This window comes from Platalea leucorodia (assembly GCF_965183815.1).
Source record: "Platalea leucorodia genome assembly, chromosome: 1".
In the NCBI taxonomy this organism is placed as follows: Eukaryota; Metazoa; Chordata; class Aves; order Pelecaniformes; family Threskiornithidae; genus Platalea; species Platalea leucorodia.
Window position 1 is genome coordinate 95,564,870 of NC_138823.1, and position 27,581 is coordinate 95,592,450.

The 27,581-nt window shown below is 41.9% G+C and overlaps 1 protein-coding gene across 1 annotated transcript; it reads right to left on the minus strand.

Annotated features, from left to right (window-relative positions):
• Positions 1–1,998: 1,998 nt before the first annotated feature.
• On the minus strand, positions 1,999–26,597 carry TXNDC5 (thioredoxin domain containing 5). Its single transcript, XM_082331989.1, has 10 exons — positions 26,356–26,597; positions 21,294–21,443; positions 18,405–18,510; positions 17,011–17,107; positions 14,570–14,685; positions 12,191–12,277; positions 9,063–9,203; positions 6,099–6,181; positions 2,740–2,869; positions 1,999–2,134 (listed from the first exon to the last, which is right to left on the minus strand). Exons 1-10 carry the CDS (start codon positions 26,568–26,570, stop codon positions 2,012–2,014), a joined length of 1,248 nt encoding a protein of 415 aa, XP_082188115.1. The 5' UTR covers positions 26,571–26,597; the 3' UTR covers positions 1,999–2,011.
• Positions 26,598–27,581: the final 984 nt, after the last annotated feature.

Below are 27,581 nucleotides of genomic sequence, written 5' to 3' on the forward strand. Positions count from 1 at the left end.
ACACGGAGCTGCCTCATCTACTACCACTTGCCCAGGAAGGAAGTCAGGACACTTCTACGGCTGTAATTCAGATGTAAAAGTTTAGGGGCCATTCCTTCTCTAGCCGGACAATTTATTTACAGGAAGACAGAATGTCAACAACATATGCAAGTCTTTGGCCAACCTTTCCCCTCCAACTCACGCAACTAACAAACTGGTATAAGGGATACAGTCACAGTGTAGCCACGGTTTGTCTAGCAGAAGCTAATAGCAAATTGTTTTGATCAATATTCAACTTGTATTAAATGCACTTACCTCTAATTCTTGCATTTAAAAGGCTTCTTGTAAATACAAGCTATAATTTATTGCACTTGTCACTGTATATTCATTGTGCTGTATCATTTATAGAAAGATTGCTTTTTTAAAAAGTTTTTATTTAGAAAAATCTCAGTGTAAACAATTGTACCACTTGGATTTTATACAAGAAACTCATGAGATTGTGCTTCACTAGAAAGTTGTTAAAAACGTGATAATAAAGGCTTCCTTTAAGGCAGAAGTATATACATTGATCCAATACATCTGCCAGTACAACACTTAGCTTTTACTGTGGGTTTTTCACCCTTACACATTTTTAGACTGAACAGAATCAAAAAAGTTCTGGACAGACAGTGAAGTGAAGTACCAGGAGAAATTCACTGATTTAAAAGTTCATTGCTGTTTTGCCTTTTTTTTTTTTTTTAAAAAAAAACCCCAACTTACTCCATATGATGGACAAAAATCAGCATCTTGACAGATCAGTCAAATTGGCCTGTAGCCATCCTCATTCCGTGAGTTTCTGTGCACACGAGATGGCAGAATTCAGTCCTTGGTTTGCTGTTGTCTTTGTATCGTGACAGTCTCTGCAGTGTAAATTCTTTGGCTTTCAATGATGTCTGACATGGAACATCTTGCGCACCAAAGAATAGATCCATATTATAATCCAAGGCACCACAGAGTGTATGGTCCTAGCATTCAAACTTATCAACGCTTACAGCTTGGAAAAAGGTTAAGGCTCAAGAAGAGTGGGGAACTATTTTACACTAGTGTAGAACAGCTGAATGGAAAAAAAAAAATTAAACATTGTACTACTTGTTCTTTTAAGTACTCTGAATAAGGAGCAGGTCAGCACAAAGTCTGGCTTCAGGCGAGGGTAGGAGACACGTCATCAGCTCTGAAGTCTAACTGATCATGTAACATTAACAACGGAGCAGTTACAATAGCGCCTGTTCACTGTGGCTCTGTATAAGTAGAGCATAGTTACTGCTCTGGAGCTGGACAGAAGCAGCCTACAGCAATCCACGTGACACATGTACAGTACGGCATCAGTAACGTTCAGGCACGTGTTACAGTACCATCGCTTTCATTATGGCTAGACCTCCCACGCTGAGAGGATTAACAGGAAACAACCAGCTCACGGTGGCCTGGTATCTTCCAAAGGTGTGTGTGTTTTCAGCCTCCCGTGACTTTCCATTTCTTAACTAGCAGCTATATTAAGACAAATAGAGTTTAAGTACAGTCGTAGGGGCAAAAGTGACTCCACGCAGCTGTAGCTTTTACCTTTCTAGTAATGGTGGGCAGTTTGTAAGGATTACTTTTTAACCAAATCTAACTAACTTGAAGACAAAAATATTCTACTGGTGCCCTTAAGTTGGTTTTCTTAATGTATTTTAGTCTCAAAGGAAACCATTTACACTTCATTGCGGGAATGCAGAAATGCAGAAATGCAGTAATACTACCAATGCTGAAAATATTCTCAGTTTGCACAGTAACTACTTGTTAGTTTTTCCTTCACGCACGGGGTAGCATGTCTTTAACACGCACACAGAGGGAAGATACCCATGTTAAGTACATTCAATTTCCTAAAAAACAAACAAACAAAAAAAGCCCCAATCCCTCCCCCCACCCCCAAATACACTATTTGAAAAATTAGCAATGATTGAAATCCCTCAGCTACTGTACAAAGACAGCCAGGGAGGGAGCATCCAGACTTTTATTACAACTCATCCCTTGCCTGCCGCAAGACAAAGCTATGCAGTGATTCAAGGTCTCTCGTTCCGTTGTGTTCACTGACTTTCTTTCCACCTCGGAAAAGCAGAAGCGTAGGATAACCACGTACCTTCAAAAGACACACGCACACAAAAGAGAAACTTGTTACTAATGTCCAAACTCACTAGTATCCTTCAATTGTATTTACACCTGACTCTGAGAAGCCACCAAACCCCTCTGAAACAATAAGCAATTTTAATCTAAAAAAAACCCAAACACCACACCAGAACTTCCAATGCCAACCTGCGATTTCTGAACATTTGTAAGTGAATGGGGTAATACATGTTCCTCTAGGCTCTGGCAGCACCAGCTCTGTCTTCAGCTGCCTGCCTACCAGCACCAAAAGACTTTTTTTTTTTTTTTCCCCCAGCAACAGAACTTTGCATCAGCTACCTCAAGACTGCTTTGGTGTGTTCACAGAGGGAGGCTTCTTAAATTAGGGACTTCTTCAGCTTTATCCAATAATGAGAATGACCCAGTCTGAACAAACAGTCCAGGAAAGAAACTGTGTCACCAGGTGCTGTTCTGAACGACCTCTTTTTTTTTGGCTAACGGAGAGCACAGCTGCACCGTCACCAGGCACCCGCACTGCAGCAGCCGGCTTGGCTGCACACTGGAGCCTCCAACATTTGGTACACAACACGATCCCGGTTAGTTCAGACCTTTCACACTTACAGAAAATCTGCTGCAGACGTTACGTTCCACAGTGCAGTCTACTTCTGCTATTTTGACATCAGTCAAACCTGGAAATTGCTCTTTGGCAAGGTTCTCCCAAGTTGGAGCCAAGTTCTTACAGTGACCACACCTAGAAACAAAAGAGAGATTTGTTTAGCAGATACACCTTCCAGTTTATCTCTACTGTCTTGCTGCAATAGCTGTTAAGTTTAACTAGCTGCCTTTCCTATCCCCTAATGATTTGGCCCTCCAACTCCCTTGTACTATTATGTCAGTAAATGAGCTAAGAAAACAAGTGATTTTATGTAAGTTAAGCACTGAAGTAGTTTCTGGCCTTCGTTAGTCTCGTCTGGAACGGTATTCTGGACGTCGGACATTTTACCCTACAGAGGAATATGAAGCCAAGTAAAGATGAGCACAGAGAATATTTAAATGAAGGGAAAAAAAAAAAAAAAGACTGCTTAGAAACCAACATGTTTTAAGTAAGGCATAGAATGTCTGTAGTACAAATTAAGTCTTCAGGTAGCACATGCCAGTTATGCTAAAGTTACATAGCCCAAGTTTAATTATTTAAATGAGATTTTAATTTCCCTATTAAATTTCTTCCAGTTCCTAACAGCCTCCTTGACCAATGTAGCATTGCCCAATGCTGGAAACTCAATTTTAATAGAGGCATTTGTCAACACAGATTCTGCTTTTTGAAACACTCCAGTAGTTTAATGCACTTCTTTTTCACTGAAGGGACTTTGAAGTTTAACCACTACCACTGTACTTTCAGGTAGATCCGCAATGACATTGTTTGATAGTCGATAAGCTTCACTTAGTGGATGGAAGAAAATATATCAGGCCCTATTCTGATTTGCATTAAATAGAGAATCATTCCAGTTATATCATCAATAACAGCAAAAAGCCTATTTCTGTTTTATTCCCTTATGTCGCTACAGTAACATGAGAATGCGGTCCACAGAGTACACATAATGAAGCGCTAGTGTCAAGAGAGCAAATGATACTGTAAAATGGCAGGAACTATAGTAAAGTATTAATTTTGTTTATATTTTGAACTTGGTTTAGCCAAGTTCATAACCTGAACTTCTTACTGCCTTCAAGAAGAATTCCCAAAGCACTTCAGACTTTAAAGCTGCATTGCTCATTCTGTTCTAACCCAGCTGCACCTTAATTGGGTTATTAAAACCACCCCGTAATTGCCTCGAGGCTGGATCAGGGCATTTACAAAAATAATGAAAGATGTCTCAGCAAAAGTTTTCTCAGTGCAAGCCAGTGTGTATTTAAACCACCTTGTTAATACACAGTAACAGTATAAAAGCATTTCTCACCATGCACAAACACTACTAGAACAGGATGATTTTTATGCTTACTATGCAAGTTAACGTTAATATTTATCCAAAACTAACTAACTGAAAGACAGAACTAGCAAGCAACATAATAGGGTTTGCTGAGCCCTACATAAGTTAATCCACTTGGAAGAGAAAAAGGTCATTTATGTGCAGAGCACTGCAACCGTATACATAAGCCTGACTTTCAGAGCTAAAACTAGGATACCGGCTACATAAATATAGGAAGGATTTTCCTAAACGGTGGCTTTCTGAACACTGCAGCCAGGGAGCACGCACTGGTTTAAGAACTTGACTCTCTGCATCCTGAACCACCGTTTCTCAGCCTGGCATCCAACACGGATCATATCCGCGAGATCCAGCAGCCCCCCGTTAGAACCTCACGAGATGAGGAGATGGTTGCAGCGCAGTATTATTAAGACAAGCTAATTGAAAAGGGAGCATTTCTTTCCCAGAAAGTTTCTTAGATAATGAACTCCTACATATGCCAAGAAGCCCTGGGTTCAGAAATGAGACTAAAAGCTGCTTCATGCACAGGTGTAAACTGAATTTACCAGCCAGTTCTGCTGGTGGCGTAGCAGCAGCACAGGCACAGGTTCAATCTCAGTCCCTCGCCGTGCACAGAGAGGATAAAGGGAGTGAAGAAAGCGCAGTGAACGTGAAGGGGGGGTGCGCGTGTATGGGCAGGGTACTTCTTAACACGGTGGTGGCAGATACTTGCCCACATGCAAAAGCAGATCTTTGAGACATAAGAGAGCACAGAAGTGGCCCTCGAGCAGCAAACCACGCTGCAGTAAAAAGGGTGACAACACTGGGAAAGACTGCATCATTGAGATTACCTAAAACAAAACTTTGCCTGGTACTTCTGGCCTACAATAAGAAACACATTCATGCCTACTGTCAAAGTTAAGCTGCAATATTTGTTAGTCCTGAGCGCATTTAAATATGGGTTGCATTTGCTTGTATTGCTTTGTAATGGTGCCCTTTTACCACCCCAAAAAAAAATCTTTTTATATTTTATATACTGCATTAATGGGATGGCTAGAGATGAAATCAGAGATGTGTTATCTTTCACACAGTGAAATGCAGCTTAATTTTAATCTCTTCCCCTACACTAGGCTTCCTTCTGTTGGCTAAGAGACTGGCAATGGATGAGAAAGATGGCATGCAAGTTTCATTAAATTCAATCCAAGCACAAATAAGATCAAGTCTATAAACCAGAGAAACGTAAGACAGACTTACTTTCTTTTTGTCTCAGAAAGGGAACAGTAAGAAAAGGGGGAAAACATTTGTTCTACAAGTTTGTAATCCTGAGGTCTTACCCCAGTTCAGGTCCCAGGCTCTGCTGGATATGCCAGTAATGGCAATGCCAGATGGGACATTACTTTTTTCCCTGCCCAGTGCTTTCCGTTGGGTGTCTACACCTACACCATCTGCATTGGACATTTCTACCTTGGGTCACTGTAAGGACATAATATACTCTTTAAGAACATCTCAAAATTGTCACTTGTGCAAATTAGTTTTTGTCAGTTACTTGAAGAGTAACAGCCAATTATCCATAGCTCTACAGTCTGTACCAATTCCCAGGTGCTCAAATGAGGCTTCCAAGAGAGGCTGGTTGTGGCAGGAGAGGGCCCAAAGGCCAGCATGCTCTCCTTTCTCAACAGTGGTGATTCGTTCCCCTCACCTTACCCTCATCAAGGGATAGGAGCACACTAAGCCTGCAAAGAAAGCTTCACTCTCCTTGTTCCCCAGCATTACCCGGAGGCTGACACAGTAAAGCTGCTCTGTCAGCCTTTCCACAGAGAGGCATCCCAAGAAAGCTAAAACAGATCGAGCTTTTTTGCTGTAACTCTTGCCAACACACACACATTTTTCACTTAATTCATGTTTTAGATCCAGACAACGAATACAGTACTACACACAACGCAAAGACCTACAGCGACTAATGCACTGACAGCTTAGACCAGCAATAATCCTGAACAACAACAGGTGCAAACTTCTTACCATGGAGCATAGAATTTAATAAAGGTGATCCCCCTAGCAATGGTTGCATCAAAGTCTTTTTCAGAGAGAGAGAGCACTGCAGCCTGTTCAAAAAAAAAAAAAAAAAAAGAAAAAAAAAGTCAAAACTTTTTGTATATGTAACATTGGCCAAACAAGCTTTTAGCTACCTGAGAGGGAAATTCAAACTGGAAAAGATAATATTATTGATAATATAAACAAGAGTAGCAGCAGCACACCGCACTTTTACCCCTCAGCTGCTTTCCTCCCCTAGAAAGATGTAGAGAAATGCCTATTTCACACTGAATCGCATCCATAATTGGAAAAACAAAACATCCCTATTTTCAGGGGATTTGCCTGTATCCAAATTCTTAGTTGTTGGGGGGGGGGGGGGGGGGGGGAATCACCTTCATTTTAATATGCTGTCATGCAAATGTTTCAAGAACAACCCTGAGAGGAGTTGGCTTAAAGCACGTAATGGTCATCCGAGAGTTTAATGAGGTATTCAAGGCATACGAGGGATGTCTTGACAGCTGTTCTCCCTCTGCTATATCCCTGCGTTGCATACATAGAAAAAGCCGTTACCAGAAACACGTATTTGCCTGTCAAGGGGACATCGCCACACAGCACTTGCATGGACGCCAGGAAGAATTTTTAATCCTGATAACATCAGGAGCAATTGCATGGGAGTGATGGGAGGATAGCGCGTTGCTTACAGACAGTCTCATATGAGAGCACAGAACCGTAACAAACTTCATTTTTTTCTTCCAGACCCTTAAGGGCGGGAGGGATTAAAAATAAATAAATAGATCTCATGCCTATAAAAGCTTCAAATGAAAGCAAAACAAAAACAAGAGCGCAACTGACAGTATTACCGATTCTACTTTAAACCCAGTAAGAGTTTTATGAAGAGAAGCCAAAAAGAAACTTGGAAATTACAGATTAAAGGTATTGGATAAACGTTTCTGTAAATAATTGTTAGTTCGTGAAATTAAGTTATTCCATTAAGTTGAAGTGTTACTACCGCTAAAGAATTATTTAAAAATTAGAAATTATACTTTCTAATTATTAAATAATTACAAATTATTAACTGAAGAAAAAATGAACAGTAAATACATATTCTCCTATTCTGAATTTCCTAAATGGATACCTAAAACAGATGTTCTGAACATCTTTTACAATCTAAGATACCAAATCTGAAAACCCCATAAACAATATCCTCCCCATGATCCACACAGTAAAATACATTTTAAAGTTCTGTAAATTACTATCAGAATAGCAATGTGAACTATATAACCACAAAAGTAAGTTTCATATCGAATAGCTCATTTACCTTGGTTTCTTAAGCAAATATACTGCTTATGCAATCACACAGCTGACCATCTGCTGGTTACTTTACCTTAATCCCTCTGGATCATTTTTGAGTAATTTTAATGATGTCTGGCAGGAGAGAAGTCTCATGGTAATAAAAGTAAAGTACAGCTTCCGCGAAAGGGCTGGCATGTACTTGGCCCACGTAAGACATGGGGGGGAATCCACGTAAGGGCTCAATACTGGGACACAAATTGGGAGTCCGGACTCGTTGCTTTTGCTGCCCATGGTACCGGCTGTGGGCTGCTGGTGGTAAATGCAGTCAGTGTTTGCTGGCTACGTGGGCCAGCCCCTTGTCTCAAAACTCAGGAGAACAGAACCAAGATGTCTGAAGATAAGTGACCAAGAAGTGGTGGCATCCAAAACTAGGATGTAATGCCGCAAAGACAAAGTTGAGCCCTACACTGTATCTGCTATTATTTGGAAAAAAATCCCCCCACAATTCTTTCCTGTTTGTATGTGTGCTGGTGCATGCAAGGCCTAAGTGGGAATTTGCATCACATGTGGTTTATGTTATTTCTATAAAAAGAGAAAGACGATTAATTACTTTCTGCATTGTGCTCACACCAGCTTGTCAGGATATTCCAAATATGAGGTCAATTTAAAAATACAAAATTGAGGGGTATGAAAATTGCAAACCTAATATCACTTTTGGTAAGCCACTTTATGTAAGATTAGTAACCCTGCTGGAAAAGTCAACTGGGAAAGGTAATCTTCTCCTGTGAGAAGCTGCATATAAACTCTATTTATATTAATAATATTGATGCCTTTGAATTACATAAGTTCATTCTGCATCACAAGGGAGTGTAAATCACCGTCCCTTATTTTCTAGGCAGAAGTATGTTTTCCACATTTGATGAAAAAGTATGCTTCAAAACCACCCCTAATTTCTCAGCCTTACCAATTTTACATTCAGCTACAAGAAAAATAGCAGATGAAATGCCAAAGTGATTAAAAAAGACAGAAAACTAGGTGACATGAAGTACAAGTATGCAAAGGTGATGAAGTTATTCCTGCCAATTCCTTGGCAACATTCATCACCCCTGTAGCTCCTACAACCAGGATTAGAATAAGCCTCCAAACATGCGGAGTTTTCTTGTCACAGAACACATCTTGCCACATCTAGATCAGTCTTCATAATCTTTGCTTGTTTGTGGTTTCTGCACATAGTCTACAAGTACAGGACCCTGGCTTTTTTTACTGGCTTAGCAGCACGTGCCATCCTCCTGGCTTCAACTGGGAATCTTGCAAGAAACATTCATCTTCATAGCAATGAAATACCCTGTCAGGCAGACTGAGGTGCCAGCAGTTCCACAGACCAAAAAAGACCACATTTATGCCACTACCTAAACAACTTGCTGCAACCATAAAAAGAAGCCAGATTTTTTTTTTTTTTTCCTTCTCCAATTCATCAGGTTAGTAAACTAGGATTTATGGTCTGATTCCACTCATTAATGACTAAAAAAATAACCAGGGAAGTATTTGGTACAGTTTACATCTAGGAATTGTCAAGCTATCAGAGAGAACCACATGGAAGACTTGGGCTGAAACAGTTTGAACACTTTTAACACCGCTACAGAGTGCAGGAGCACTTACCTCAACACGGGTGGGTTCTGCGGGTGGCTGTGGGGCTTCGGTGGGTTTATCTGCTGGTGGCTCTTTCCCAGAACTCTGTAGTTGGGAATCCACATATTCCTTTAAGGAATCGAAGTCCCTCTTCCCTTTGTACTGGTCACCCTACAATTACCAAAGAGTTTGTGCAAGTGTGTATATGCACTTAATCTAGCAAATAAATAATTATCAGCAAAACGTAAGATTGCCAAGTGTAAGCATCTTCGTAATAAATAACGATTATCTAAGTCATTAAACCTCTCCGTGGCATTCCATTCACTCCACATCTTCAGGATTTCCCATAGGTTCTTCTGTACCAAAAGGGAACAATCTAAAATTTCCTTGAAATGAAAGGTATTTTAGAAACGTAGAAGCAAATTTTAGTAACCTTTCCACTCTGACCTTTATCTCCCACTCTAGCCAGCATTTTCAAGCTTTTATTTTTCTGAACCTAAAGCTACGGCAAGGAACAATAAAACACCCATCGCTGTTTGGTGGTGGTCTCTGTTACCATGAGAGCTCTGTCCAGTGTTTTGACAGGGCTGAAAGACTGACTTGCATGTCACCTGAACCACACAGTCGCTCCTCTGGCCCACACACTTGTCACACATCCTCGGAAAACCCCAGGAGTAAGGCAATGCTCCCAGGTGAACTTAGGTGCCCAGAGAGCAAGAGACAACAGCTGCCTGCTGTGGGGCAGGCATTTCCCACGGCACCACTCTCAGGAAAGTTAACTCACATTTTTGAACCTGCAAGTAAAGCCCTCAACCCAGTAGATCTTCGAGAAGCCACAGTTTGCCTTAGATGCTTCTCCATATCTCAGGTATGTTCACAACTCTAGAGAAGAAGAAATCAAAGCACCTCTGAGCAGTTTCTAATCTCCAATCCACTGTTGGCCATCTCCAAACTGGCTCTTGTGTGACTGCCCTCAGCACTCTCTGCGAAAATTAGTACCGATTTCTCTGTTCAAAAGAGAGATCATCTCTTCAAGACGCTACCCATCCATTTTGGATAAAACTCTTGAGTTTCAGTCCCATGAGGCGCGGGCAACAAGATGTATCATCTCCTCTCAGAGGAGGAGTAACAAGAAACAGCATACAATCTTCCATACGTAGGAAGGAAGAACAGACACCTCTACAACGATTTCCTACATCTTTGGAACTCTTGCTACACATTTTCCTTCTTTCGTCATTCATAATATGTTACTTGTAACTATAGCCATCTTCCCCACACTGGGTCTAAATCACAAAGGAATTAATCTAAGACGACGCAAGAAGCCTGTACCTGCTTGTTTGTATCCATTTCAGCAGGAGAGGGTCAGCGCCCATTCATTCCTCCCAGGGTTTCTGCTGCATCTAACCAAGAGGGCTGGTGTGATGCCAGACTTCAGTTATGACAAAGGGGATGATGGTATTACGGACAACAATGCTGGATGGCTGAAGCAGTTCTCCTCCTCCTCCCCCCTGCTTACTGAACAGTATAATAACAGCCACAGAGATTTCCAGGAATTTCTGGGTCAGATTATTGGAAACTTGTTGGGGTTGTTTTGTGTTTTTGAAAATATATTGTATCAATCCACGAAGGAACAAGCGATTCTGGTGGCAGTATGCCACCAGGGAATACCACACTGCCAATGGAGAAAAGCCAGTTTGATGTCAACAGAAATAATATTGTTCAGACTAATGGCTGAGATTCAGCTCTACCAAATACAACAGCAGTGATCTGACTTTTTCTTTCACTGCACTCTTGATTCAAATAACTCTGAGCAACTCAAACTTCAATAATTACAAAGAGTCAAAAAAAAAAAAAAAATATGTATCTGGCTTGTTGAGAAAGACCACAGCTAACTTTTCTAGATCAAGATAGTATGGTTCTGGCAAGGTATCTTGCCACCTGTAGCTATCTGAAAAATAAAAATAAAGCAGGTGGAAAACCATTCTGGAGAAACAGCAGAACACTTCCTATTCTTCAGACTCACGCCATAAAGAGAAAAAAGTTTAACTGAAAACACCTCTAACCTTGGACATGCCACCATGTTTTGACTTGAGCACTCCCTCAGCTTCCAGTTCTGCTTCTGACATGTGCCAGGCACCGCTGCTCAAGCGGTAACAAGGCCATGTATTTCCTGTGGGAATCGGGTTGGGATTCAAAAATCCAGGTGCCGCTTCATTTAAATTCCCTGGCACGTCAGATCTTATAGGGGTGCTTATACCAAACCTCACATGCACTGGTATGTACTTATGTCCACTTTCTCTTTAGAGTGCCAGAAAACTGCCACAAGCAACAGCCACTAAACTGGACTGAGTAGCAAAACTACATCTCTGATACTGTAGATGTTCAAAAAGGAATGCAAGATGAATAGGACAAAAACCCAGCCCCCCCCCCCAAAGCTTAGTGGGTAAGAGCTAAAAGAGGAGAGCTGGGTTCTCTGCTTGCAGACCTATTTTTAATATCCATTTAATACATTTAATTTATCTTGAAAGTGTGAAACATGATAAGTAAGACTACTATTTATGTTTATTTGCTGCTGTTCATGTACGTGGTATTTTAAATATTTTACTTCCCTGTAACTTCAGAATATTGTAATTCTTTGTATTGCTACATGGAAAAACATCAGCTGGGCCCACAGCACTCTCGCTCGCAGTGTCACAGGAAGTGTTCAGATTTATAAGATGGAAAACTTGCATCACTCAGACATCCCTCAGCAGATACACACCACTTACAGATGAGACCCTTCTGATACACACAGTGAAAATTACATAATTTTTTATTATTCCTATTTGACCTATGTTTTTATGTTCCATAGGAGGTAAGGTATTAAGATAAAGTACACCCAGAATTCTCTTAAACAGTAGCATAACCGGAGATACTGCTTACAGATTTAGGAACATCATACCAGTTATTTGCAGAGCACAAAGAGCAAAAAGCTCTAACTTTCATCTGTGGATGAAGGATACCTCTTCCAGTACCAGACTGAACCTCCAACATCCTTTTGCCTCACAGGCAGACTTTCCTATATGCCCACTTCATCTTTTTTTCACAGAATGCAAACACAGTCCGAGTATTATTCAGAAAAAAAATGGTCTGAGCTTTTGCTGAGCTTGCAGACTCACCTTTTCACCATTCCTAAACCAGAGGAGTGTGGGATAGCCACGAACTTGGGTTTCAGAGCAGACTTCGTAATGCTGGGTACAGTCAACCTACACGTTGAAAAAAAAAAATGTAAACCATTCAGTGCATAAAATAAATATACAACAAACATCATAGCTTCCCTTACGTTTAAAATCTCAGAAAAATAGAGGAACTAGCAATGCATGGCTTGGCAAAACTCAGTACCAAGTACTGTCTTGAGAACGATTATGTCTGCTTTCCAAATAGTAGTTTGGTTGTATAATTGGGAGGCTCTGTGTGTGTGTTTACTTTTTTTTTTTTTTAAGGAGGGATTGGGGAGGGAGGTATGAATAGAAGGAAGTAGTAACAGTTACAAAGAACAATGAAGACATAATTAAATATTCCAATTAAAACAAGTACTTCGTATTCTCACTTAATAAAATCACCGCATGGACAGTAAGACACAAAACGCTAATGTGACAGAGCTTTAAAGTGAAGATATATTGGCTCATCCATTTTTGAAAAGACTACTCTTTTTTAAAGACTTCAGAAGACATGTCAACAGTTAGCAAGTTAACTTTGCTCCACGGGAAGTTCCAAACGCATAGCAACATTCAATTTGAATATGTCATAAACCAATCTGTAAAGTTACCAGTTCATAATCTTTTTTGAAACAGAGAAAAAAGATAACTTAAGCATTGGAGCCGTTGCTCGACACAGCACTTGGATTTTGAATTTTGCATTAGAAACACTTTGCTCCAGATCACTGAAGATCAATTCTGAAGATTAAACGGAATCCTGCCAGTAGGTATCACTGCTGTTAAGACACCATTCCCCCAGATTATGTGAAGGTCATGGTTCAACCTTCTTAGAAACAGTTGTGTTTCCTGTTTACTCCCAGACTTACAATCTCAGCCAAGACATCATTCAAATAGTTTCATAACATGTACAGTTACACAAAATTGACTAGGCATCAAGACAAATCTTAGTGGCTGTATTAAATAGCAAATATCAGTAATAGTAACTATGAACATGACAGACAACTGAATAAAACAGAAATTTGGCAATTTTTTGTTTATTTTGTCTGGATAACAAAGAATGGTAACTTCAAGAAGATACTTAAACTAAGCAATGATTTTATCAGACAGCAAGCATTCCAGGTTCTCAAAAAATAAATCAGCAGATGCAACATTTAGTAAAGACACTACTGAAGGAGCAACAGCCTCTGATATTTTATTCTCAGAATTCACCAGGTCTCAAAATTGCGTGTGTGTGTGTGTGTGTGTGCGCGCGCGTGTGTGTGTGTGTCTTCTCTAAGGTCCAACTATGCTGACCTGCTCTGTACATCTACAGTGTATCTGAATTAGCAGATTTTCAAAGCATTAAAAATAAAAATAAAAATAATAATTAAAAAAGTCAAGCTCATCACCCCTAGTAACAGCTGAAAGCGCTATGAGGGCAGAGGCAGGGGAGATAGCTGGGTTTTTGTCCCTCTGCAGGACTGACAACACTGCTAACTGTCATGCAGTCTTTCAGATCAGTGAAACCACTCTGAAAGCTTAAGGATATGGAAGTTGAGCCCAGTCAGTTTTCCACCATTGGCAAATTCAGAGGGATTCACATCATGAGCCACCTGGACTTAGGTACGGGTCAGCAAATAAAGCCAGTAATGCAATTGCCAGACCACCTCCATACCTCTGCAAAGAAGTCACTCCATGTACAAGTAACAAGCTCCCATGGTAAATACACCACAGAATCTGGTTATCAACCCTAAGGGAAATAGTAAAGCAGGACAAGATATCAGTTTTTAAGGTGGAAGACCCCCTGAAACCTTTAGAAAGTTCTATGGGGGTAAAGAGGAATGAAAAAAAAAAAGAAAAAAACAGGAAAAATAATTCATCAAAAAGAGCCCTGTAGGTCTGAAACTTGCTAAAGAATTCAATGCTGTAAAGAGCAAATTGGAAGTCACTTTCCCACTCAAAATAAATTCTGAAGTCGATACATCAAGTTCTGACAGAGGGGAAGCATAATAAAAAAAAAAAAGGCTCAAAATGTTATTCCCTGCATATGAAGTATTAGACTTATTCCCAACACCCGCTGAAGCACAGGGAGCTAGCTGTGTTTCTAACAAGTCCTCGCTTAAAATGAGGGAGTCCTGTCACTGTAACGAAACAGCCATCCCTTCAAAACAGTGAACTACTGGATGTGCAAGAAAAAGATAACCATCTCAAAATTAAAATAGGAACTATGACTATAAAATGATTTAAGAGGTGACAAACAAAACAACTGTTATTTGCAAATCACAGCACGAATAGCACGATACTTGGCTGAAATACTCATTCACACAAAACACATTTTCAGACTAAGGGCACTTCACCTACCTTGCCAATCTTGACAGTTTCTGAATGCTCAAAGGCTTGAGCCAGCTGTTCCCAGGTTGGGGCCAAAGCCTTGCAATGCCCACACCAAGGGGCAAAGAATTTTATAAAGTGATTACCTTTTAAGTCAAAGAAAAAAGAAAAAAAAAAGATTTAACTCATTTGGAATGAACTTGGCTGCAATTAAAGACTAGGTACTAATCTCAGACTGCAAATTTATAATGGTATTTCCTGAGTTAAAGATAGGAAACACTGTGAATCAAAGGCCAGGGCAGAATTCTTCAGCAATTAGGTTTTCAATACCGTATGCAGTCCCACAGTGTTGCCAATTTCCCTGAAAATCCAAACAGCTTCACAACCTCAAGCCAACAAATGAGATATTAAAACTGATATTTTTAACCTAACCATTTGCTACAGCGTCTAATTCTACCACGTCAATCACTTGCCCTATTACAGAGTAGAAAGAACCACCACGGAACAAGTATTTACAACAGCATAAACGAAAGTAAGTATTAGACTTCAACTTAAACGTTTCTTAGGAAACACCGCTGCATTAAGTCCATGAACTACCTAAATCATTTTGTTCAGCTTTACATTCTCCTTTTTCTGCCCTGCTCTTTGTATTTTCATGTCAACTATTCAGAAATCACTGCCTTTATAAAACACCGCAAACATCTACTAGAGAGAAGAGTCTCTCCTACTAATATCTCCTACTGATGTTTAGTTTAAAAGTATAATGTTAATTGCAGAGTACCAGAATATGCAATTTCCTTCAATTAAGATTACTATTAATTCAAGATGCTGCACACTTTTGCACACGTCAAGGCAAGGCTCTGTTAATACAAAATAAAAATGAACTTAATTAAAACAAGGGAAAAAAAAATGAAATTAGTTTGAAGGAAATGCCAGCAACTAGAGAAAAGCTCTTTTTTACAGAATTATTCATCATCCTTTGAAGACTGCTTTGGGGCTGATATTACTAGAATTACTTTCTAGTTTGAGGGCTTGTTCACAAAAGGAGATCAGCTGAAAGATGTCACAAAATAACTAGGAAATGTAAACTGCAGTAGTAGTGTACTCTAATTGGCCTCTTCTGCATCTACTCTCAAACTAATTGACATGCTTTCCTTCGGTCAAGTAAACTGCAAACTGAAATTTCTCATGAATGAATAAGAACATCTAGTCAAAATCAGCTATTCTATACCACATACTCTGTGCTATACTCTCCTCCCTGATAGAAAAAAAGTTAAAATTCTTTTTACCCTAGAGCACCAAAAAGTTAAAGGGACACTTTTCAAGAACAAAAGTCAGCCTTCCAGCGACAACTGCTAAGTCTCCTGCTAAATTTAAGCACCGAACTTCTTGTAACTGAAGTCAAGAGAGGACAACAGCTTTACAGATGATCATAAATCTTCTCAACCATCGGCTATGACCATGAGAATGCCTCCTCTATGAAGGCCAACGGATACAAAATAAAAATACTACAATAAAAATACTAAAACATTTACACGTACACTAAACTTAACTATCTTCTCAGACTGTAAGGTTGTTTAATGCTTAGCATCTCTCTGATAGCTTAGAGAAGAATCCATGAAGAATTTTGATGTAATTCTCTGTTAAGCCACACAGGCTGGGAAATTTTAAGTTAGCTGCACAAAATGCTCTTTTACACTTGAAAATATTGCTAATTAGTTAATGGTTACTTTAAGAAGCTCTAGTATCTACCTCACTGGTGGTATCACATGGGCACAGATAGTTAATTTAATCCAGCCTTTCATCTGTTGTTACAGCAGCCCAAAGTTTGTATTGTAAGATCTTGCTCATTCTCTAAAAAACCCACCATGTGGGGGGTGAAATTTCCCATGTTAGGTATCACTCCTAGCATTAATTTTAAAGCTCCCAGACAAAATATTTTTAAAAATGGCCAAACTGAGGTGAAGTCTTTTGCCCACATTAAATTCTGGAGGAAGGAAGCTAAACAATATCAAGCAAGGGGCCAGACTGGAGCGGGATGGGGGCAGTAAGGAGGAAGCCGGTGGATTATATTTATCCAGAAGAGCAGCCTGGGAGTAAAAAAAAGTCAGCAGCTAGGGAAAGAGGAAACGAGACTTGCAAAAAACACAAGGTGAGTGGCAAGGCTGTGACTGAGCAAGGAACTCAGGGAAAGAAACAGCACAAGCCCCACTAGTTTCTTCCATATGATTAGGGGCCTTAATTTTACTGCCTTGTGAGTGCAATGCCATTCTTAAACTTTCTCACGGTGTGCAATATGTAATTAAACTACTGCATTTTTACACAGTCTGTAGTTTCATCCTCTTTCAATAGGTATTACTGGAAAATAAAAGTGGGAAGAAGGTACCTTGAAAACTAACATTTCTGTTGCAGCCTCTCACTACTGATGTCTCTATAAGCGAGTACCTCTTGCTTATGAAAAAACCAGTTACCTTCTGCTATGTGCATCTTGAAATTGTCTGCTGATAGTTCATACATTCCCTGCTTAGGTTCAGGGGCTTTTGGTGGTTCCACATCAGATTCTGGATCCTATTCATAAGAAAAATCAAGTTTTATTTGTCTTGTACAGTAAATACACAGTATTTGATTCCTGTTCCACGCCATTCTGTGGTGGAGTTGTAAACTCTATACTCTGAAATTTTAAATTCCTAAAGCAATGTCCTTATCTAGCTTGATTTAGGTATCTAATGTTTCCTAACAAACAAGTACTTGAAAGCAAAATGTGAAAAAGACTGCCACACAGAAAAAAGCTATCACAGTCATCGGAATAACAGACTCTTTCACCGTGCTGTAGCATAGTCACCGAGCACAGTAATTGCTATGGCATTCATCACATCACCATATATTAATACACTTGGATTACATAACAGTTCCTCCGTCGCATCACGCGTCAGCCGCATCTGCCATTGCACCAGTTTCAGTGGTCTTTGGGCTATTTAAAAATAGCTAGTGAAAAAGCTACTCTGCTCCTCTAATGTAGGAAAGAAGGACCTAATGGCTCCATGAAGGCAGCCACAATGGGAAAAGAGCAAACACTTTGTAGTTATAACTTGCAGCAAACCCAGTGGCACTTCAGCAAAAGCAAGGGACTACTTTCTAGATACTAGGGTCAGAGCTGGAAAGAATTTTTTTAAGAACCTCAAAGTACATTTCTTAAAATAGTTTAGCATTTAATGTTTAATTATTAAAAATATCATGTTTGTTTAAATATAATCATGTTCTAATTGTGGTTCAGCAATCACTAAAGCTTTAACTTGATTAGAAACAGCAATTATAAATTTAATTTTAGGCAAGGCTTGACCACTATATGTAACTGCTACCCCTAAACTCAAGGGTTTTCCTAGTGATGGTATTAGCTTAACTTACCCAGCCAATTATTTTAAACCCTTTCTTTAGGCTACAACATTATCAGATAATAACTGAGCTAAAGATGGCATCCATGTTTTAAGAGGTAATTAAGCCCAACACAAATGCAATCTATAACATATCATAGCTAAATCGCTTTTCTTATTCTAGACACATATGGCCTACAGGTGTCAACTGAATTGACGCTAAGAATTGTATCTTAAAATATCAAAATGCTAAACATTAAAAACTGCATTATGTCCTGTAGTTTTAAATACAGGAAACAAAGGGCAGGTCACAGGATGACAGTTTTAATTACTATTCTGACTTATGTGGAAGCTGTTCCATATTGTTATTGCCACCTGACTTTTATTCTCAGGAGCAGATTTCCTCCTGGAAAATGAAACCTAACCTACAGAAATGATAGATCAGCAAGTCTGCAGAAGGGAATATTTCCTTTTCGTATTTCCTTTTCACTTACAGATGGTTCCTCATTTAGTTTCTCCAACATCCAATTTTCCAGTGCCTGGAAGTCCCTAGGGCCTTGGTATTTCAGAGGTTCTTGTCCCGGTTTAAGCAGCTTTAGGCTAAAGGATCAAAATGCAGAAAAGAGTGAGGCAAAAATTTTAACACAGGAAACATTCTTGGAAAGCTAACACGCTTTGCTAATCCACAGCAATGCAGCTCAGGCTGCAGTAACAGCTCTCTTGACTATTAGCACCAGGCATCTACCTCAACTTAAAGGGTCATGGCCAGAACTTAGGACACTTTTTCATTTCCACGTAAGCTTTTAAAGGAGATTTTAAAAACAGCAAAAAGAAATACCATGTTAAACATCAACATAGCCTGATACTACTTTGATCAATAAGCAAGAGGAAATAAAACATTGCAGTGTTCAGTTCTAAGGAATAGCATTCATTATGCCTATGAATCCTATTTCAGTTTGTCAAAAAGCATCTATTTTGTTCTGTTCACCCCTCTCCACCACCAAAGGAAAAATACCCAATGCTTATTTTCCCAGGAATTTCTTTCTCACATTTCCTTCCCTGACTGCTCTTGGAATGCAGGACTTTTCATGTGGCATTAAACTGATTAAAAACATGCTGAAACAAGTCAGTAGGACAAGGAAATAAGTGACTGCTTGTAGGGATTCAAGACTTCATGATTATAACATTTAATAATTGCTATCAAAACTTTTCCATAAACTACCTAAAGCTTCTACTATTAAATATTGAAGTTAAAATTGGAAATATATCTGGTAAAGTGGCAACATCAACTTCTGACCTAGTCTTTATTTTTTAAAGCAAAACATAGTTTCAATTACTACTATCACCTAGCCCTCAGTTCTCCTTCCCAAGCTGTTGTTTTGTGCTGCTTTTTCTTTTTCTTCAAATGTTCTCTCTCTTCTTGTTCCACATGGGAAAAAATGAACATATGAAAGTGTTGAAAAACCACATAATGCAAATACATTCAAAACAGACAGGAGCTCCCACTGCCTTTTCTATTTAAGGTATTCGTGAATATTCCTTGTGATAATAAAAGGTCAAAAGTTTTTTGGGGGGAAAAGGGAAAAAAAAAAAAAAAGGCAACTTCGTAATAAGAAAGAAACAACAAAAATGAAACAAAAGAACATCTAAAATACACCTCATGGCAATACTTTTGAAGAGTAACACGAGAAAAAAAGATACCAGCTTAAAGAGCCAGCTGCACTTTTATTTTCTTCAGATGAGGATAAGTTTTCTCTAGTTCAGCTGAGAGTGTTTTGCAGCACTAAATAACCCTGAGACAACTGTACTAACAAGCGCAGGGACCTGCTCAGCCAGTTTTGCTCTCAGGGGGATGGAAAGGGGATGCAGCCTTTCCTTTGACGGGTGTTTGCAAAAGCAGTGCAGGGACCAGCACATCCTGGACTTGCGACAATCCCTCTGTGCCCAAGGAAGCTGCGAAATTTCCCTTGCTGGAGGTGTTTAAAAACAGGCTAGTTAAAAACTGACTCAGCCAGGAAGAGAATTGATATCATGAACTCCCCTTCATCTCCACATTTCTATAACTAGCAGTTTACTGCCTTATCATTTGTACTTGACAAGTAGATGAAAGCGAGCACTAACTATTCCTAGATATTCAATGACCTTAAAGGAGCGGGGGGGAGAGCAATTACACATCCATTCTTTTTTTTTTCTTATTCAAAATCTCTGCCACTCTTTCTATTTTACAAGGAAAAGCACCACAATATAATCTATTCAAATATGTAAAGACTACCAGCGCTCACTTTTGGGGATATTAAAATGGAGTTGTAATATTCATTGCTTCTTGGTATTTCTCGTGGAACTAAGCCACAAACTGCCCTTACAGACAATTCCTATTTCAACAAGGACTTTGCTATTTATAACTCCCAACTTCTACTCAGTCACACTCATCTGCGTCAAAGTGGGTGCAGCCAGGAGCGTATGTCAAGTTCAGGCTGTTGCTGGGGTCAGCAGTAACACCAGACAAAGTGAGCAACGGGAAGGAAACTGGAAAACACAGGCTGTGGAAGGGCTACAGAAGACGACATTCTCCACTTATCCCCACTGAGTATTTAGTAAAGCAGTTGAAATGATCCCATCCATTTTTCCAAGAAGCTTTGAAGAAGACACAAGTGAAAAAAAATCCCTTTGCTCCTTTTTGGCAGCTAAAAAAGGGAGCATATGTATCTAACCCAAAAGTGCTATTCCAGGCTGACATCTCACAGATATACTCTAGATCATGTTCTGCCTACCAAAGCTGAGGTAGTAGGGCATATATCCTTTACAACAGGGTGACTTTAACAACCTTAAACTCCAACTGAACTTCTAGATCAATATAAGCAAAATTACCTAGAAAAAGTCTGTATAACATCACCACTGCTAAGTGATACTATTAATTTATCATTTTATGAGCACAAAGTTCACTCAAATTCATAATTAATGTATAGGTGATCTCTTAAATTTTTGAGTCAGTGTAAGTTTTTTTTGTCAGTGTACTGACAAACTTGTGACAAGTTATTTTTAAAAGTACCGTTACCAGAGACCAGCTCTATCATGCATATCATGGCTGTATAATGCACTGTTGCTTGAGAAAGAGAAAAGGACAATTCTGATTTCATTTAAACACAGCCTTCTTCCAAGACATAAAACAGTTTCTTAAAAAAAAATAAAAGAATAAGAGTAGTATGTATCACATGATACTTGGCAACATGGTAAAAAGGCTTAAAATGAACGTATGAGGTCCAAAGGGCTACAAAGAAATCCACCAAAAAAATACAGCTTAGAAGTCAGCTTCAACAAATTGGCAGAGGATCATGGAAAACTAAAAAAGAAAGACATAGGAGCAGACGTCCTTTTATACTTACGTAGGGTATCCTCGGACGCCAAATTCAGAGCACAGTGGAGTATCTGTAGTACAATCCACTTTAACAACATAGACCTGCGGGTTTTCCATGTTGTTGTATTTATCTCCCAAATCATTCCAAGTTGGCTGGAGACGCTGACAATGTCCACACCTGCGGCAGAAGGAATAAGATATTTCCTTAATAGTTGCTCATGGTTAGAGGGGAATGAATCTACGGAAAAGACATAAGCAGAATGGTCAAAGATTTTAATGAATTTAAAAACAGGCAAGTCAGAAATCTTCCATACTCAAGCACTGTTACACTAAGCAACAGTGAATACTATTAAGTATTGCAGGATGCTGCAAACACATCTCATGCGAAAATCATCAAGAGATGAGAACTTCTTGCTACTATCTTTTTAGTAACAAAGCCTACTGAACACCCCCTGAACTTAGTGAGGCTATTAAGAAAAGCACTCTGAGTCTTCCAGCTTTCTAGAAAAATCCTGCAAGGCTGTCTAGCTTTCTTGCTGCTCTAACGTTTCAAAATACCGTACATTTTAGCAGCAGGTAAGAAGATAATGGTTTCTAGCCTCTCCATAAGGTCAGTTGTGCTTGTGTGCATCACAGGGATTGTAACTCATGAGTGATGAAACACATCAGGACCTATTTCTGAACAGGGTCTCTCAAAATCCTCCCATACCGTGCTTTGCCCCAGGAGCACACCATCAACTAATTATATCTGCATATACACAGAAAACTGGCCTCATACAGTTGCTATAACATCAGCTCACCAGAACTAGAAAACGGCTATTATTCTTCTAATTTTTTTTCTAGTCATTCCAGTGATTATAACAATACCTTATTCCTGTAACTATGATGACAAATTTTAAGGAATGGATTTTCATTTTTCTTTAATGGCTGCTTTTGCCAAACCTCCAAGACATCTAAAAATACATAATTGGATTAACAGAAAACATTCTCAACCTAGCAGTATGAAAGCTGTTATTGCCCCTGGCATGACCTAGACAGTCTACTTTGTAAGTAACAGTTAGAACACCATTAGGACTTTGGAGAAAGTTGCTCCCATTTAAAACAGTTTCATTTATACAACTGGGTTTGAGTCTACTTGTAAAAAAGCTGCATGGATTCACACCTTTCCAGGTATTCTGACATCATTAAGGCAAAAAAATAACCTTGATATTTAACATAAAGAATGCCTTCTGACCTTAATAAGGTCCTGTTACAGTCAGTCGCAGTGGGTCACATACTCCCGCTACATGAGGGAATACGACCTCCCATATGATCTTATTCTGAATTGTCATGGCGAAGGGATACAATGTGTTATTACTAAAATTAAGTATTCCTTAAATATTTAAGTTCAGACTGAAGTCCCTCCATAGTCAACTCTTCCATGGAGCTTACATTAAGAGGAGGATTTTGGACTCCCTGCTCCCTTGCCCTAGCAGTTGCGGGAATTTTAAACACCAAATGAATACTGAGACTGGTGTTAAAGAACTAGGTAAGGGAATCTCAAGTAATTAATGCGCTGGTTTTTAAGCGCAGAACAGAGCTGGCTTGTCCATGTTTAACACCGCGATCTCTGCTATACACAAAGTTCCCCTTTCCCTTCCTTCTTCAGATTGTATGAGCTAAAATTGAAAATAAAGCAGGAGAAATGCTCATATCTGAATCAGGAATCAACCAGTTAGTCAGTCCTGGTTTTCAAAAAATTCAGTGTTACATGGAGGGAAATACAAGACAAGACAGTCCCCAAAATACTTTTTCTGAAATTCATAAGGTGTACCTGCAGAATATATAAAACCAGAGAAGTCAAAAATAAAAAGAGAGCAAGACCATGCAACATCACGCACCTCCCTTAGCCCCATGTACCTACACAGTCTTTCATTGCTACCACTCCACATTACATCAGCGGGGCTGGAGGAGCAGCCAGTTCTACCACTGGGGACGGTGGAGACCTGGGCATCAATGAGGAGTCCTACTCTTCCTTCCCTACACGGGCTAGGAAGGTGCAAGCATTCATAATCTCCGTTTACAAACGTACATGAAGATCCAAAAGAGACTAACAAGGCCATAGGAAAGATCCACCTTTCTGAAAAAACAAAAACCCAAACCAAAACCCTGCTTCTTGTACACCACTAACATCAGGAGGTATGGGCAAAAGGACGTTATTTGTAAGAGTTTGCAGATAGGTTGCCCATTTTAACTCTGAGCAACTGTGTGCCACAAGTGCTCGTGCCTGGAGATCATTTTGCCGTGGCAGTATCCAGAGAGTACCAGGCGGCTCTACCTCACACTGACAGGTCACTGTTCCTCCCACAGACATTGCTGGAGGCCACCAGTAGAGCTTGAGCTCCGCAGCTAGCAAGGGCAGCTCCACAGCAAGATGTAGCACAAATCATTATCCAATTAAAGACATTGGTAGACCCTGGGATAGACAGGTATAACAGTACAAGCAGCACACAACCAATCTCACTCTGGACAAAAGAATCCAGCTAAGGCAACAGAGTTCAATGCAACAGCAACAAACTCTGGTGATCAAGCCTGCTCAGTGGACTTCCAGAGGTTTACCAGGAGACCGCATACATTGAAAAGATCCGTAATGGTCAAAATAACGCAATGAAACTACTCATTGAGATTCCTTCCAACTAAGGAACCAGGGGAACCACGTTCCTCTGTAGACACGCAACTGGCATGGCCAACATCTTAAGAATGGCCACCAAGAGAGTAACCTGCCTATGGTTCTGTCCCTTGTCAAGTGTAGCTACCAAGGGGGACAGCCTGATGACTGACAACCTTAGACATCTGATGGCAAATGACTTGGAATGCTCTCTTTTTGGAGTACCCCGCAATATTTGAAACAAACAGAGGACCTCATATGCACGTACTGCTGCTGTCTGGGAGCGAGGCCCTCAGCAACATTTGTTTCGAGAATCTGGAGGAAAAGAGTTACATTGGCTCTGTCTAACCCAATTCTTACTGGTAGCATTGACGATGCAACATTAGCAGCATCCCTAGCTATCTGAAAGACAATCCTAGCTGAACGTTGGGTTGTTTGCTACGCTTCTCCCTTGTAACTACAGGGAGCAGTGCCAAAACGCATGCCTCTCTGAGAAGCATTAGGAGATTAGCACATTAACATCACGTAGGAATAGGGCAAGAGGCTCTAATATAGACTCCAGGGCTGTCAGGTTGCCGCCTGATCCCACTGAAAATAAAACTACTGGTGTGTACAAGCACCTCACTCAAGCACTCGGATGCTCCCTTTGTCCTTCTCCTCCCCTTGGACCCAAAACCTGGCCCTGTTGCTGCCTGTCAGGAGCCAGGAGTCCAGACCAAGGGCCCTGAAGCTGAGGCTTTCTAAGGGTGAGAACATCCAGAGAAGCTGCAACCAGTCTGGGAAACGACGCGGGTCCCTTGCGCTGAAGTTGGGCAGAGATCCGCAGCCCTCCCTAGGGCACAGCGTGGTCCAAGTTTGCAAGGCCAGCGCTCTCTTTGACGGACGCTGAGGATGCGCAGCATACGTTGGACTCTGCAACAGCCCATTTGGCACAGGGTCTCCTATGAAGGCTGCGCCAAGATAAAAACTCATCTGGTTTTAGGGATGCCTGTGAAATGGTCAGTCAAGGCGTGGACAGACACAGATATTATCACCTGACAACAGAACAGAGCAGAGCAGCAGCACTCCTCCTCTGCACGGGCACTGCCGAGGCCTTACAGCACTCTCAGGCAAGGTCCCTCACCAGCAAGTCAGGTGTCCTCCACTTTTGTGATCTTCAGAGAACAAAGGCAGGCATCTGCTCTTTCAAGCTTTTGCTTAACATTTTCGTATGGCATAAACAAGTCGATGTTAACAACAACAAAAAAGAAGCAGTTCCTCAGTTTTGGAAGGAAATCCTTTTCTGCTGTTGATTTCAAAGAGCATCATGACTCACGTATGCCTAAATGGCGCCGTGTACCAATGGATAACTTAAGATCAAAACATAACTTTTGCACATTGTTCCCTTATCTAAATTTAAGAAAACTTTGTGAAAAAAAAAAAAAAAAACAAACAACAAAACCCAAACAACCAACCCTAACAACAGAACTCCCAAAAACCTCTACTGGGTATCAGTAAGTCAGATAAAAAAGGATAGGGGAAAGATGAAGAAAAAAGAATATAAACGACCACTAGAAAGGCCCAGAGATGAGAAGTACTATCCTCCTGACAGCTGTAACGTCCAGCAAAGCCCTGTTCTCCCACTCCTCTCGACTCTTCTTGTGTCAAAGGCACCCGTTCGGGACAAAAGCCCAGCAGGTCTCTTGCAAGTCTGAGAACTCTCCAGCTCTGCTACGGCTACCTGCGGCCTTGGGGACACAGCACAGCGTTTATACTTAAATTTCCTGCTTGCGAAGAGAACGTAACTTCTGCAATGTAAGTATCTGCGAGCGCGGGGGGCACAGGGTAAGCGGCAGTCACCAAGCTGCAAACACTCCCGTGCCCAGCGGCCGCACGATCTCGGTCTCTTCGAGGAACGACGTGACACGGAGCCCGGGGAGGGACCGGGAGCGCCGCCGGGGACCGGGGCCGGCTCCAGCCCGGCAGAGCGGGGGCAGCCCCAGCTCGCCTCCTCCTCGCTGCCCGCCGGAGCCACTTCACCCGCAGGCCCCACGCAGGGGGCTCTGCCGGGCGCCCGCGGGGCCGCCTCGGCTGCCGATGCGCCCCCGCCGGCCCTCGGGGAAGGGGGCGGCCACCGCGGGCCGGCCCGGGCCGGCCGAAGCCCCCGGCAGGGCCAGCACGGCCGCGGAGGCCCGGGCCGGGCACACGCGAGGCTTCGGCTTCAGCTCCCCCTCCCCGGCCCGGCCCGGCGCCCCGCAGCCCCCGGCTGCCATTTAACGCGTGTCCCCCCCGCCGCCGCCCCCGGGGAAGGCGCCCGGCCCGGCCCCGGCGGCTGGGGCTGAGGGCGGCCTCCCCCGCCGCCGGCCCGGCCCGGCCCGGCCGCCTCCCGCCGCCACGTCAACGGGGGAGGAGGCGGGCGGGAGGGCGCCGGGCCGGGCCGCGCTCCGCCGCTCCGGATACCCACCACGGGGCGAAGAACATGACGAAGTGGGGGGCGGCGGCGGCGCCGTGCCGCAGCATCTCCGCGCTGTAGAGGTGCTGCCCGTGCGGGTCCGGGCCCGGCTCCGGCCCCGGCCCCGGCCCCGGCTCAGCCCGCCCGGGCCGGCCGCAGAAGACGGGGCCGAGCACGGCCAAGGAGAGGAGGCGCCACCAGGCCGGGCCGCAGCGGAGCGGAGCCATCGCAGCGCCGAGAGAGCGAGCGGCCGGAGCCCCGGGCGGCTGCTGCTGCTGCCGCCTCCCGCCCCGCCCCGCCCCGCCGCGCCCCGGCCGGCGCCGGCCCCCGCCCCCGGCCGCTGCCGCCCGCCTTCCCCCGGGCACGCACCGGGCCCTCGGGCACCCCTGCACGCCCCGGGCCCGGACCCTTCCCTAAGGGAAGTAAAAAATTAAACAACAACAAATATATATATATATATCTTCTATCTTATCTATATGTAGCATATGATATTTAATTTTATATATTAAACTATATTAATATCTAAAACTGTATTAAAAATTCTAAAATAACAATAAATTTTACATTTTTATATACACACACACGTGATGAAGCTTTCCTTAAAGTAAATCAATTAACACAAAAAGGCAGGCAGGGTGGTACCAGCCCGGTGAATAACGGTGCTCTGGGACAAACCCCTGCCACCCCGGTCCCCCCTCCCAGCGCCGGTGCCCCGCCGGGAGCAGGCCTCCATCCCTTGGCTCTCCGGCCCCGCGCTTCCCGCCGGCTTCCGAGGGAAGGGGACTGGTGCTGGCACTGCTGGGGGATGCTGGAGTTGCACCAGTATAACAGTAATGAATAAATAATAATAATAATAGTAGTAGTAAATAATAATAAAAGATAATCTGTATGAGATAGCTGCAAGCTGATATAACACAGGAGAGGGGTTTGTATTTCTCTAATTGCTCCAATTTTAATTAATTTCAGTTTAGATTTTTACTGCAAGTCCTTGAGTTTGGGGTAGCGAAGTGGGTAAAAATCAGTGGCTCGCCTAGTTTAACGAGAAAGTGCATTTTGATGAAGATGTCAGGCGACTAAATAAACCCGCAGGCGCATGTACGCGCAGGCACGGGCAGACACGGCTGGCCTTGGTGCCTCGCACGTCCACCTCTGCGGAGATCCGTGCTCGTGTAACCTCAGGGCTCGCTCGCAGGGAGACAGGCTCAGCCTGGCACCCGTCCTCTCCCTGGCAAGCTGCC

What these genes read in the sequence shown, in the direction of transcription:
- TXNDC5 (XM_082331989.1), bottom strand. Translation starts at nt 26,570, where the DNA reads ATGGCTCCGCTCCGCTGCGGCCCGGCCTGGTGGCGCCTCCTCTCCTTG. An exon ending in CAAGATGCACATAGCAGAAG is followed by an intron (nt 14,686 to 17,010) that starts GTAACTGGTTTT and finishes TTGACTTAAAAG; the next exon opens with GTAATCACTTTATAAAATTC. An exon ending in GGTTTAGGAATGGTGAAAAG is followed by an intron (nt 9,204 to 12,190) that starts GTGAGTCTGCAA and finishes TGGTAATTGTAG; the next exon opens with GGTGACCAGTACAAAGGGAA.